The sequence below is a fragment of the Pterocles gutturalis genome, unplaced genomic scaffold, assembly GCF_000699245.1.
Source record: "Pterocles gutturalis isolate BGI_N339 unplaced genomic scaffold, ASM69924v1 scaffold33103, whole genome shotgun sequence".
NCBI lineage: Eukaryota > Metazoa > Chordata > Aves > Pterocliformes > Pteroclidae > Pterocles > Pterocles gutturalis.
In genome coordinates, this window is record NW_010126996.1 from 3845 (window position 1) to 17472 (window position 13628).

Consider the following 13628-nt stretch of genomic DNA (forward strand, 5'->3'; position numbering starts at 1 on the left):
CTTTCCCTTTCACAAGTTAAACTTGAAAGCACCAGCAGCAGCTATATGCTAGCACGAAAGAAATTCAACAGTCCTTTCAGTCTTGCCCGGAGGGAGGATGGGGAGCAACAGCACAGCCTCAAAGAAGAGTTTTCTGTGCTTTAATTTTTGTTTTTTAGCTTCATATTTTGAACACAAGTCGCGTTATTGTTCTGTAGCTCTGTTCAAAAGCCTCACATCTGAGGCTTTTTAGTGCAACTGTGGTGCTATGGTTGGGGGCATGGTTATTAGGTGTTTGGATCAGGTTTGGCAGTAAGCTGTGAAAACAGGCACTGGTTTATTTTTCCTACTGACTGCCGTGACAGTTGCAATTATTGTCCATTGTTCCTAGGTGGCTAGAAAGGAGGGAGGATACAATAGAGCATTGCCCTCTGGGGGTAAATGAATTTGACTTACAGGTTCTTGGGGGGTCAGGCAGGCTGATTATTTAGTGCCCAGGAATGTGGTTTTCGTGGCACCGCCAGCCATGAGCGGCCAACAAACAATGGCTCAGCTGTATTGCAGCTGTATTTAGTGAGGCAACATGAAAGGTGTGCAGGTTGAGCCGTTTTATACTCACGTATGCGTGTACAAACACACATATATTATCCTAGGAAATGTTTTTGTCCTTCTATAGGAATGTAGAGTTATTAAGTTTTCCAGTTGTGATTTGTTAATTAGCTTCTCTCTATATTTGGCTTGGCAGCTGCATTTTTTTTTTCTAATTTCTCTATTAGTGATATTTAGAAACACCGCACAAGTAGTGTCTTATTATTAATACACCCTGGAATGTGGACAGCACTAGAAGCTGTACTGCCCAACTGTCTTATGCACTGAATAGTTTTTTCCATTTAACTGTTCAAAATTTCATTGTGTTTTTCATTAGATCTGGGGGAGTTTTAGTACGTCATGTGCTAAAGTCTCATCGGTAAGCTACATATTGTTAATGCCCAAGTCTGTGTTATTACCATTCGGTTTTATTCTCTGGGAGAGATTAAAAGAAAGGGAGATGAAGTGGAAGACTTTATTTTCTATTAGTGTTATTTCTTTTAAGTTAGAAAGCAGTAATATTTTATTAAAGATAGGGGAGTTGGTAAATGGCTGGAAGTCACCAGACTCCTACGTTTTGTATTCAGTTGTTCCTCTTAGTTGCTTTGTTACTTTCAGCAGCTACTTTAAGCATCCCTTTCTTCATCTGCATGCCTGTAAAATGGGAGAACCATCACAGAGTGTCTGCAGAGGTCTAGCTGCAAACTTCAGGATCACAGTTAGAAGGATCTATATCTGTCCATTGACTAACGGAAGAGGATGTGTAGTATTTTATTCCAGGGCTTCATGGAAAGGTACTGCAAGGGAATACTCTGATACTTAAAATGGAGCAAAATCTAGAGCCTTTCATATCTGTAGAAATTTTAACTCAAATGCCTCTGTTTGTTTAGAGAGGTAGTATGGGGCTAAGTAAATACGAAAAGTTTGGCACTGGAAATTTCTTAAGAAATTTTGTTTTGAAATCCATGGAATTTTTACTCTGTTCAAAACAAGTCAGCCTATAGTAAAACCCACAAAACATGCCGTTAAATGGAAGTGTTTTAAAATAAAGCTGTAAAACTGTGTAGTGAATTGATAAAAGCCTGTTCAAACTTACTTATATCCATCATATTCAAGAACGGGGCTCAAAAGGCCTCTGGATTATTCATGGATAATGCAGTTTATTGGATTCAGTGGAGCAGAAAGAACTTCAGGTCTCAAACCGATCAGCTACAGGAAGGAAAATTACATCCCCATTCTGCTTTCAGCATAGCCACCTGATACTGTGCATTGCAGGCTGAAAGTGGTTGCTTTCCTCCCCAGCAACATTACCGACCACAGCAGATGCAACATGTATGGCAATCATTGATAGGAAAAGGTATAAGAAGTGGATTTCCATGCTCTTCAGTGCCAGTGGCCATCCCCATATTCAGAAAACAAACACGAAACTTCTGTTTAACTGGTGTTGGGTATCATCTGAGCAGACTTCAGGGAATAGTGCTGGCTCCCCAGGTAGGCAGGTGCATCATGGGGTGCACAGTCTTGCTAACACTGATGTGAGTGAGGCAGCTTTAGCCATGATGAGAACTGTTTTTAAAACTTCCCCGCTGTACACAAAGCCTTTCTGCTAATCTTGTCCATCTCTTGCTTATCGAGAGTTGTCAAGAAATAATATCGCATATTTTATATGTTCTCCACTTAGCTAATTTTGAATAGGTGTGTGGAACAAAAGGCTAAACTGACTTTTCTTTCTAATCTTTCTGAGTTGCTTTTCTGTTGAAGTGAAGGCATTGTTAACAGTGATTGCACCTGAATCTCTCAAGAAAGACTGGGCAAGCCTGAACCTGATATTTTTTTGTTGTTTGAAAATCCTTCTCTATTGTACAGGTTAGTTCCTAAACAGCTCAGGTGAAGTGTTTTCTGCACTCACTGTGAAAGGGATCATCGTTAGGATAAATTCAGCTCTTTGTTCTAGCCACTTAAATTTAGGTGACTCCAAAGACTGTACTGGAGTAACCACAGATTTATGAGTGTAACTGAAAGCAAGATTAGCCTACCAATCCTAATCTTTAATGCATGGTAACACAGACATTTGTTTTGTGTGAGAAACTGGGTTCTAAGTTTCGTGAAGTATCAGTTCAGGTATTATATCAAGCTGTGTTTGATGTGGGATAGAGCTGTGTTTGCCGAAGACTCTAATCTTGCTTATATGTTCAGAAGATGGAGCCTGAGAAAGTACGCAGTGAACGGTTTTATGACTGCCAATAATGGATAAAGAGAAATAATCCATTCAACGATACTATAGCTCATCAGAGCCCATGAATTAAAGACATATGTTATGTAGATTCAATGTATGGATTAAAACGGATAATCTGGTAGGTGACACACAGAATCTTGAGATAAGTGGGCTGTGCAGATTCGGTATATGGATTGTGACGGATAATTCCATTTAAGTAATGCTGGACAAGTTGAAGACAAGTAAGCTTTGGGTAGTGCTCAGGTTATGTGCAGTAATCCAGTGAGTGACACTTTGGATCGCATAATCTGTAAACTGAAGACAAGGAAGCTGGGGATTCTGCATTTAGATGTGGACAGGAGGAAGGAGGGGGAACGGGAGACAGATTATTCATGGGGAATACACTGGGTTTAAACCTTTGACTAGTAAAGCACAGATCCCCAGGAGATGTGTGAAAGCTGCACACTTTCTTAGGAGCTGTGTGAATTTTGCATTTACAAATTAATGGTTGAAAAATGTTGGCAAACTTGTGTCAGATGTGTATGTTCTGCATTGTTTTTTGTGGATAGTATTGTGTTTGGAGTGGGGAGAGAAGGAGGGTGAGAGAGTCATAAGTGAAGGAGGTAAGGTATGTCTGGTTGTTGGCTTTTAACTGTGGTAAATTCAATATTTATTGCAACCTATTTAGTATCTTCTTCTCTGTCTTTATTTTTTGGGGGTGGTTAGTAGTAGCAAATTGCTGACAGTGAGTTTTAGCCCTTTGTTAATATTTCAGAAGTTCTGGGAGTGGGGGGGACAACCTGCCCCATGGCACACAGGGGAACCTAAGTTTTGAGAGGAAATTTGCCAGCTGCTGAAATAGTGGAGGTTGATCACAGTGCAGTATGATACTCTCAGGCTGCAGAGAAGCAGACAATGCCAACTGAGCCACACCAATGCAGAACTTCTTTCAGGCCAAATGAAAGCCTCAGATGAAGATTGTGACTGGATGGAGCGGCTCCTGTTTGACCCTACAATGGGAAGTTAGTTGAGGGTAGCATCTGTGGAAGGAGGGTTGGAGGAATCTTTTTTAAAACATCTAAAATGCCAAAAAAGTGAATATGTGACAAAGCAGCAAATTTGGGCTGTTCTGGATTTGGTTGTTTTTGTTTTTTGTTTTTTGTTTTTTTGGGGGGGTGGGGTGGTGTTTTTGTTTTGTTTTGTTTTGTTTTTTACCTAAAGGCACTTGATCAGAAAAAAAAACAGGTTCTGAAACTTTTAAGAGAAAATAGAATAAAATTGAACTAATTAAAGTAGCAAATGTCAATGGCTTTGGTTTTTTTTTTTTTAACATAGGGAGCCCAAACCACTATATATAATAAACATCCGGAGGGTTGGATGACAAAAGGGACCTAAACCAGTTCTTCTTTGTACTAAAATTACCTGAAAGATGTGCTGATAGAAATGAATGTTGCTCAGCTACAATTACCAGTTTGTCAAAACAAAGCAAATATACATACACGTACATATTTTTTACTGTTTTTCCTGCTTCTGCATAAAAATCCAGCAGCAAATGCTATTTCTGTAGCCCCATTCTAACTTGTTGTCTAGACAGTAAAACAATGAATAATCTGAGAAGTAGTCTCAATACAAATGTTGTCTATTCCTTTTGTAACCTTGACAATAAGTTACTAACCTGGTTGAATACCAAGCTTTGTTTGCAGTCTACTGTACCAAAACTTTTTCTAACAGCAAATAAAGAATACTCACTGACAACTTCTTTCCAGCATTGCGAAATAGTAATGTGTTGGTCTGTTATAGAGCAGACAGCTACATTTTTGTCCCTGCAGAATATTAGTTTTTGAGGGTAGTAATGGCAAAACATGGTAATTGTTCATCATTTGGTTTTATTTGTTCTGCAAAGGCTTCCACTGAAACCTAAAAGGTTAAGACTGTCCATATGCTGAAATAAATAAATTCCTTCTAGCTTGCTATTCTAAAAAGGACTTTTATTTGTCAAACAGAGAAGATTCATTACATAGATCTGGAGGTACAGACAAATCAGTTTGAATTCTGGGCTTTTTCTTTCCTCATTTATTTTTCTGATGGCTGTGGCTTGCTGAGTAAAAAGCAGTCAAAAAAGTTTTCTTTTATTATGCTGAGTTCCCATATCAATCAGATGGAGTAATTTAATTTAGCAAGGTAGGTAGTTGTAAGTGATGGCAGTCATTGTGTAGCAAAGTTGGCTTAAATACTTAATGAAAAATGCCAGGTTTTAGATGTTTATGTCCTGACAGCTCCAGGATTTACTGGCCTGAAAAGCTATGTGCCAGTCCATAGTAAAACACTCTCTGAAGTATTGATTAGGGAAGCATCAAGGGAGTTTGCACACGTGCACAAGCGCATACCCACATTCACCCACAAATACATCCCAGCAAGTACCTAATTTAAAGTATATACTCATTGCTTGGTCATAAACATTGACATTTCTGTTCAAAGACGGAGGAGAGAAGAGTTTAAATTCTGAACTTACCTCAGCCAGTCAGATCTGTTTATCAGACTGCATTTCCTGGAGGCACGGAACATCAGCTCCCCATTGCCTCACATATACAACTTCGGGTGACGACAGCAGCACGGCTGTCTGTGCAGCAAGGGGAGAACAGTCCTCTTTAACATTGTTATCAGGTTTTAAATAGATCTTTTTAGGAGGAGCATGACAAAGATTAGTTTGCCTTTGAGTAGAAGGCAACTAGGTGGCTTCTCTGTTTTACTTTCCCGTTTTCCTTACTGAGCAGAGTAGTACTGGGTTGGGATTTCTAATGTGGCAGAGCAAAGTTAAAACTGGGGTGGGGAGCGGAGAAAGGAAAATAGTTGACAATGGGATGAGAAAGAAACAAGAAAAGAGACTTGAACAAAACCCTCAAAAAAATATACTTGTTTTATGGACTGATGATATTTTTATTTATTCCTTGGATATAATAATCTTATTGCTAGTAGGAGCTTAATTCTTCTGACAACAGCTTAGTTAATAGTCTGTTCAGTTTGAAAAACCTCCTTTTTGGCTCTTTTTCATTTTTATATCGAAACTGCTGTGTCCCCTAGCTTAAAAACACATCACCGCAGGAAATGTTTGGAGATGACTCAGTTTTTAGCTGGTGTATGGCTTGCAGTTATGTCCTCATATCACTGTTGTTACATCAGAGCAGTTACACAGAAATGGTGTTGTAGCATAGTTCTGTTGCTTTGTTTAGTTGGATAGCATCAATAATTTCTTCATTCATAGGGTCCCTTTATCTGGAACCCTACCTGGTATCAAACCAAAAAGATTTATTTATTTATATGACACATATCCCTGATAAAGTCAGTGGGGAAATTCTTGGCCTTCGTGATATAGTTCTGATGGTGACTTTAGACAGGCCAGCAATGAAAGGGCTTACAAAGCGTAAAGTTAAGACTGACTTCAGACAAGTTTCTAAAAACTTCATGCTTCAGTTTTCTGCTTTGTAAAAGTAATGCTACATATCTACCTACTCACAGTCTTTAAGGAGATCAATTAGCTAATGCTTTGAAATAAAAAAAAGCTCTATACTGCATGCTGTAATTATTATTATAAGTCTTAACACTATTTGAATAGAGTACTTCAAAATATTCTTATTTCCATTTAATGGTTTGGGTTTTGTCCCTGCAAAGCTTTGTAGATACAGGAGGATTTTTTTTTTCTTTTATAACTGTAGCTGATGATATGAACGTAATACAATATTATTGTGTCTTCCAGGCTTTGTACGCACACATTGTTTTCTTTGATTTTTCTTTGAAAGACAGATGATGACAGTTCAAAAGCTATTTACGTAATTACTTTGATAGTAAACTGACTTGGGGGATAAACTTCACTGTCTGTATGGGTGTGTGTGAGTGTGCACGTGAGCACCCCTGATTGATAACATTCCTAGCAGTTTAATTGAGACATGTCAGAGGGATCGGAGAGAGGCTTGCCACGTCTCTGCTCCTTGCAGAATACACTGGGTGCTGCGCGGCGGTGAGCAGATCTGTAGGCTGGCTGCAAGCAAACATTCCCATCGCTTGAGCATTCACAGCAAAAGCTTAAAATGCCTGTTAAAGAAAATATTGGCTTTCCTAATTTCTCATTTACATTCTCATTCTGTCTAATAAATTATAATAAAGTATTTACTGTTTTGATTGCAAAAGCAGTTTCTCTGCCTTTTTTTTTTGCTTTGGTTCTGTTTTGGGTGGATATGCCAAGGTTTCTCCTGTTCGTTTTCTCACTTTAAGTGTGTCATTTGGTCATACTGGTGTCTTCATTCTAATGTTTATTAAAATGTTACTGTCACTGCCAGTCTGAGACTGTGAATCAGAACTAAGAATGTGTAATAGTTTATTTCACATTTGAGTAAATTTCTTTTACTACTTAAACACTATTATGGATAGTGTTGATGTGAGATGAAGTTTAGGTTTGGCGATACAGAATGCCACTAATTTGAGTCTTCTTTTATTGCCATCTGCTGTGGGTGTTACATCCACAACATTTTTTTTTTTTCTTTCCGAATCTCTTTTTGTGGTGATAGAGAATAAGCTGATGCATCTGGAAAGCATCTTTTCTTGGGCCATTCACTATATCGGCCTGTAGTGTATACTGCAATGCTCTCTTGCCTGAGTTGTTTTGATAAGTTGTGAAAAATCCACATTTTGCCTTTGCAGTGGTAGAGTACAAGGAGAACAGTATGACCACCTACACCAATCTCCTGAAAGGCAGGTGGTCCAGTGGTTAAAAGCTTTGTTAAATATAAATGTGCAATATCTATTTGTTGTGGATCTGATGGTAATTAAGCGTAATTTTTGAGGCAGTCATTGATGTAAGCCACTCTCCTTTTACTCCTCACTCAATACCTGTGTGAAGTGGGTTTAGCTTGCTGTCAAGTTGTACACCGCGATAATGGGCACTTGTTTTTTCTCCCAGCCATGCTGCATGGGTAGAGTGAAAGCACTGCAACTGCACGGATGCAGTGTGTGGAGCACAGGCCAGCTCCAGAACCGTTACCAACCTTTCTGTACTACTTGGAGCAGCTCTAAGTGAGTTTAATAATGAAGCAGCTGACAGTAGCTGATGGGGCTGTTGGCTTATCCTCACTGAGGTTTGCACCGCCTCCCAAGTTCTAGCAATGCTAGTAGCCACGGGGATACTTCATTAATTCCCAAGTAACATGATTTAAGCAACTGTCTTTATGCTGTTGGTGTTGTAGTTACTTAAAATACCAACATGTTTTGCCCTGTAAGCTACAAAATTCTTAAAATGGAAATCCTGTAGCTGCCAAGACACTTCACACAATGATAAAGGTTTAGGTCTCATGCAGGTTAACAGAGAGAAAACAGTGGTGATAGGACAGAAGTTCCACCATCCTTGCCTACCCACAATCTAACAGCATCTAGAAAGGGATACAAAAATGGCAACTGGTGCTCTAACTCTGCAGTGCATTTTAATACGCCGGAAAAAATTCCTGTCGCTGAATGTACTTACGTAGTGACCAAGCTGTTGCCTTCAGCTTGCCATTACATAAATAACGTCAAGTATCGTTTGGCCTTCATTTGTTATGCAAACCAAGTAATTTGTGAATGGCAACTGTGAAATGGCAGTGTTATTGGCCATTTCCATGAAAGAAATTACAGAAAAGATGTGCTAGGTAATAAGGGTAACATAAAAAATACAAAACTTAAACTAAATGCAAACACTTTACATTATGTTCAAGACAGCCTGATTCAAGTACCTTTCTTCTTTGTAATTTTCACACTTTTGTAAACCACCAGTTGTCTGCAAGAAACCTCCAAACTATCTGTGATTCATCATCAGTGGGGCTCATATGGATATGTGGGTAAAGGATGGGGAAATCTACCACAATACTCACCGTCTCCCAGTAGATCCACACATCTTCTCTCTCGCCTCTGGTTTTGTGCAGGTCACTTGAGAGTATAGATATCCGAGTACTTATTTTGGAAGGAAGGAATGATACCTTAAAGTACTGAAATGTTACTGAAGTTTTTGGAAGGATAGGCTAATCACATGAAAATAAAGTGCCTCCTAAGCTATATTTTTCAGAAAGTTTTATCCAACAAAAGATTTTTTTAAAAAGTTGATAGTGATAAATTCTCACTTTTGGTTTATTGGCAAACTGAAAGTGCTCAAGAAACATAATGCAAGAAGGCTGCCTCTTGTCCGGCTACCTCCACTCCTGTATGTATTGTACTTACTAAGTTAACATATAAAGCACCCCCTTTAGGTATCTCAAAGTTTCTTTAAAAACTGAATAATAATGAAGAGATTGAGTTTGGTGGGTTTGTCCCCAATGGCAGGGCCGTGGTGTGCCTCAGCTCTAGTGTCTGCACTGGCACTTCATTACCCTGACTGCTTGCTCTTAGTTCATCCAGACTTTCCTCCTGTTCCTATGATTCAAATAGAGCTTTTGTTTTCCTGGGGAAGAAGTTTTTTGTTCTGCCCCAGGTAAATCAGATTAAAGAAGAAGCTGCAGTCGGTGGATGGCCCTGTGGTTGTGCAGTTCTTGGTGTCGCGGTCAGGGCGGCACGTGGAGTGTTTTGCTCTCTCCCGGGAAGCGCAGCCCGAGCTCTGGAGCACAGAGCTGGATATCAACATTTCTTTTTCTGCCACTGTCAGTAACTAGCTCTGTGACCCCTCTGTCTGCCACTTTACACATATGGAAACATTTTTCCACCTTGCAAAGGTGTGGTGGGGTTTAATTTAATAACTTTATAAAGTGCTTTTTGATTCCCAACTGAAAGCTACTGTAGGAACTCAAAATACACTGATGAACCAGTACTGGGTATTTGTCAAACGGTTTCTTTGACAGTGATTTCTTTTTGCTTACCCTAGCTTTAGGACTAAGCCAATCCTGTGTATTCATTCTCCCTCTAGATCTTTCTCCCTCTGTCTCTTGTGCGCACTGACCAAGTTCGGAATAACGTGTATGTTGAATAAATAATTAAAATACTTAGTTTTGACGCGTTTCAGTGTGCCCAGCATGTTATACTGCCAGTATCAGTCTACTGTCAGTCTTCATTAGATGAGTGTTACAGTAAACCAACATGCTAGCGCAGATAGGACAAGGAAGGAGCTGCCTTCTAGGATAGTTCTTGGAAACACTGCACTGTTTTTCCTAGGGAGAAACAAATGAAGGAGGAAAGAGAGATTAATTGTATGGCCAGGTGGCAAATGCGTTACTTGTAGCAATTCTCTGTCTTCCATGTTTGAAATCAAAATTGTAAGTTAAAAGTGTTTTCTTCAGCAGTGTTAGTATTTTAGCACTGGCTTCCATTCTTCCTCACAGCCTTTAATAGAATAAGCTTAAAGTCCTATGGTTTCTACTTCAATGTGTTTCTCAAGTTTCCAATTTATACCACAGGTTTTTTTTTGGAGACTGTATCTGAGAATATTCTGTTCTGGTTCTTTGTTATATGATGAGAATATTTTCACATAAATCTCTAGTGTCTTAATAAAAAGTTAATCAAGTTACATTTTGTTTATATGAAAATGTTGATCCTTTGTGTTTGCCCACTTGTATATGGCTGTCTACAGATGGATTTAGGGTCTTGGACTTGGCTGACAGAAGTGGGATGTTGCTTGGGAGCACAAGGTTGAAATTAAGTGAGTGTAAGTTAAACTAACTATCAAGCAAAGAGCACACCAACAATGTGTGTCACTGACAGTGACACCTCTAAGGCTGTTGTACAGTCTTCCAAAGAAAGCAGTAGATGATTCACCATTTCAGACATTTCAATCCAATCTAGAAAGCTGTAGTAAATATATTGTAGAGAACATTCCTGCACTGGCAGGGGGGTAGACTAAATGAGCTATTACCAGTAGCTCTTTTCCATGTCTGACTGATAGTTGGCTAGGAACACATTTAGCGTAGTCGCCAATTTTTGTTCTTTTTTTTTTCACTTGGAGAGCACTAGTGACATTGGCAGAAGAATGCTTCCTGTGTTTGAGAAAGGGTTGTGTGGCAGGGTTGTCCCAAAAGCGGGCTATTTTCAGAGGAGGCACAGACACTGATAGCCTTAATCCTTTCCTAAAGCTTTTTTGAGAAAGGGTTTCATAGGATCTGACTCATGTGAGAGGGTGTGGTGGTCTTGGACATATCTGTGAATTAGCTGCTACACATATTTTCTGGTCTTTTAAATTTAAAGTCAAATGATTCTGGATATATTAATAGTGCTATTTTTTGTTTTAGCATGTATGATTCATAGCTTTTTGATTTTTCTTGGAATTTTTTCTTCCCTTCCCTTATAACCACTGTCCTTCTGGGTAGAAAGAGAATTTTTACAGAATGATTATGAGAGTGAAGTAGTCAGTTTCTCTGTCTGTGTCTGCTGCACTGTCCTATAAAAACATCTGGTGACAGTACAAATGAGAGAGACGGTGAGTTGCATTTAACTTAGTTTTTCTGATATTTTTGTGCAAGACTTTTTCCTTTTTTTTTTTTTTTTTTTTTCAAATTTTTTTTTTTTTTTTTTTTTTTTTTTTTTTTTTTTTTTACTCTTCAGTGGCAGCAACAGTGATAGTATTGACAATTTAAATACTATGTAATTTCATCCTAATCAGGGCATCTGTAGATGATATAACAGGTAGCAAGCTGTTGTGTGCTGTGCTGGTAACAGTGAAGAAGCTGGGTGTGGGGAGCTGGAGAGGTATGCAGCACCCAGGAGACTTCTCTGCTTCCCCTTGATTATAGAGGGATGTTAATACACACCTTACAGTTTCTGTAAGTGTCAAAGCATTGACACTTTGTCATAAGTTTCTGACAAAAATGTACTTGTCTTTCAAAACTGGAAGTGCTGATTTTGGTCCCCCCAAAATGTAAACAATGTTTAAAATTTGAAACTCTTTCAAAAAAGGCAATAATTTTTCCCCTGTTAATCTGATAAAAAGGCAACGGAAAACAGATTAAAGGGCAAGGAAACATTGAAGGGGAACACCAGATCAAAGACTGCATACAGAATTATCCTCCATGGCTTATTTTCCTCTTGAGAGACAGGTCTTAATGTGTGCATTGCAGTTTGCTGCTGCTCTTTGGTTCTACTAAAACTTTACTTACGGTGAAGCTGCAAAATAAAAACCTGGCTGGCTCTAAATTTCCTCTCTTCTCTTTACCTTTCCCCCAAAAAAACCCCCCACCATCTGATGCCCAGGGACTCCAGAAAGCCTCGCTGAGAAAGAAAGGCAGCTCATGGGTATGATCAATCAGCTGACCAGTTTGCGAGAACAGCTGCTAGCAGCTCATGATGAACAGAAGAAACTGGCTGCATCACAAATTGAGAAACAACGCCAACAAATGGAGCTGGCTAAGCAGCAACAGGAACAGGTGAGTGATTATTATTGTGGCTTTCAGTTAAATAATTTTCTAGGAGGACTTTCCAGTAGCTTATCTTTTAGAGTTGATACTTCTGAAGTTTGCTCTCCACCCGGAATTTCTTTCCATTTGTTTTCTCAGGTGAAGAAGTTTGAACAAAAATATGTTGGAAGAATGCTTTAATTTGCAATATACAAAATAGTGATCTTTGTCTTTTAAAGATACACCTTCCGGTTTGGAGGTACTCTCTCCCAGTAGTGCTTTTTTCTTTCTTTTTTTTTTTTTTTTTTTTTTTTTTAATAAGCATATGAATTCAGCCCTCCTGGATAATCTTCCAATGCTGCTTGAATTGAGTGGTGCTGAATAGGTATAAAAGGAACAAAAAGCGGCATTTGGATTGTAATATGACAAATTAAGGGGTTGGTTTTGCCAACTGTGCAAAAAAGTGGGGGAGAAGAATATAAGGTCAGTGAACAAATGTGACTTTTTTTCTTCTACATTTGAGAGGCTTGATTTTCAGCTCTCGCAAATATGCCCTCCACTGAAAATGCAAACGTGTTTTCACATCTGAAAAGTTCCAGTGTGCATACATGGACACATGACATTTTATGCAAGAACATAACTTCTCTAACAAATTTGCGCCGTGCAAATTTTAACAGAAATGAATGTCCGTTTTTGTCCCTGAACATGAGCAGAGACTATGTAGACATCTGGTTTAAAATTTTGTCAGGAGTCCATAATGATACTTCTTATCTGAAAGTGTTTTAGTCTACCTGACCATTTATTTCAGCTTGTAATGAAATTTGAGGTTATGTCATAGAATTGCAGCTATGTAACTTTTATGGAACTCACAAAATTCTTTGAAATCTGTCATAGTTGTCATATTTCAATGTTTCTATTGTACCAAGCAAGTCTTAAGATTCTAAACCACTGCTGACATCTTCGGACATTTTAGCCTTGGTTTCCCCTGTTTTTGATTATTTAAAAACCTTATATTAAATACTTTGTATTTTGGCATCACACCTGAAATACCACATAGGGAGAACAGGAGAAGTAATTTACCTGTTAAAACAGAGAATTTGCATCACAATGTTGTTTACATAGAGAAGGTAGATAAAAGCCTGAAGGTAGAATTGGCAAGATTCTTCCACAAGGAGACATCCTGCAGGAGCTATTTCCTTTGCCCTACCTTTTAAAGTCACTACTGCGACGGGATGGCTGAATAGTTTGAAAGTGAAAAAGAAAATGGAGAGAATGGAAAAAAAGCAATAAGAAATCCTGCAGGATTATTATTAGGATAACAAAGATTTCTCTTAGTTTAAGAATTTGTTTATAATTCTGTGCTATATAGAAATTAAAATAACCAAACTTTCAGAAAAATTTATTGATAAAAATTATTTGGGTTGCTTGAAGAGAGGGTCTAGAAAGAAAACGTTTAATCTTTTAGATGTGGAGTTAACTATGAGTGAGTGTTTCTTATGCTGGTAGTTTAG

General features: G+C 38.5%; 1 protein-coding gene across 1 annotated transcript in view; it reads left to right on the top strand.

The window, feature by feature from the left end:
* The window catches only part of LOC104465916 (transcription factor SOX-5-like), a gene marked incomplete at its 3' end in the record, with an annotated part of 132682 nt that overhangs the window by 3427 nt on the left and 115627 nt on the right, over positions 1 to 13628 (top strand). The window contains exon 3 of the mRNA XM_010079153.1: positions 11975 to 12147. Within this exon, the coding sequence (XP_010077455.1) occupies positions 11975 to 12147 (173 nt within the window). The remainder of the gene's footprint in view (positions 1 to 11974; positions 12148 to 13628) is intronic.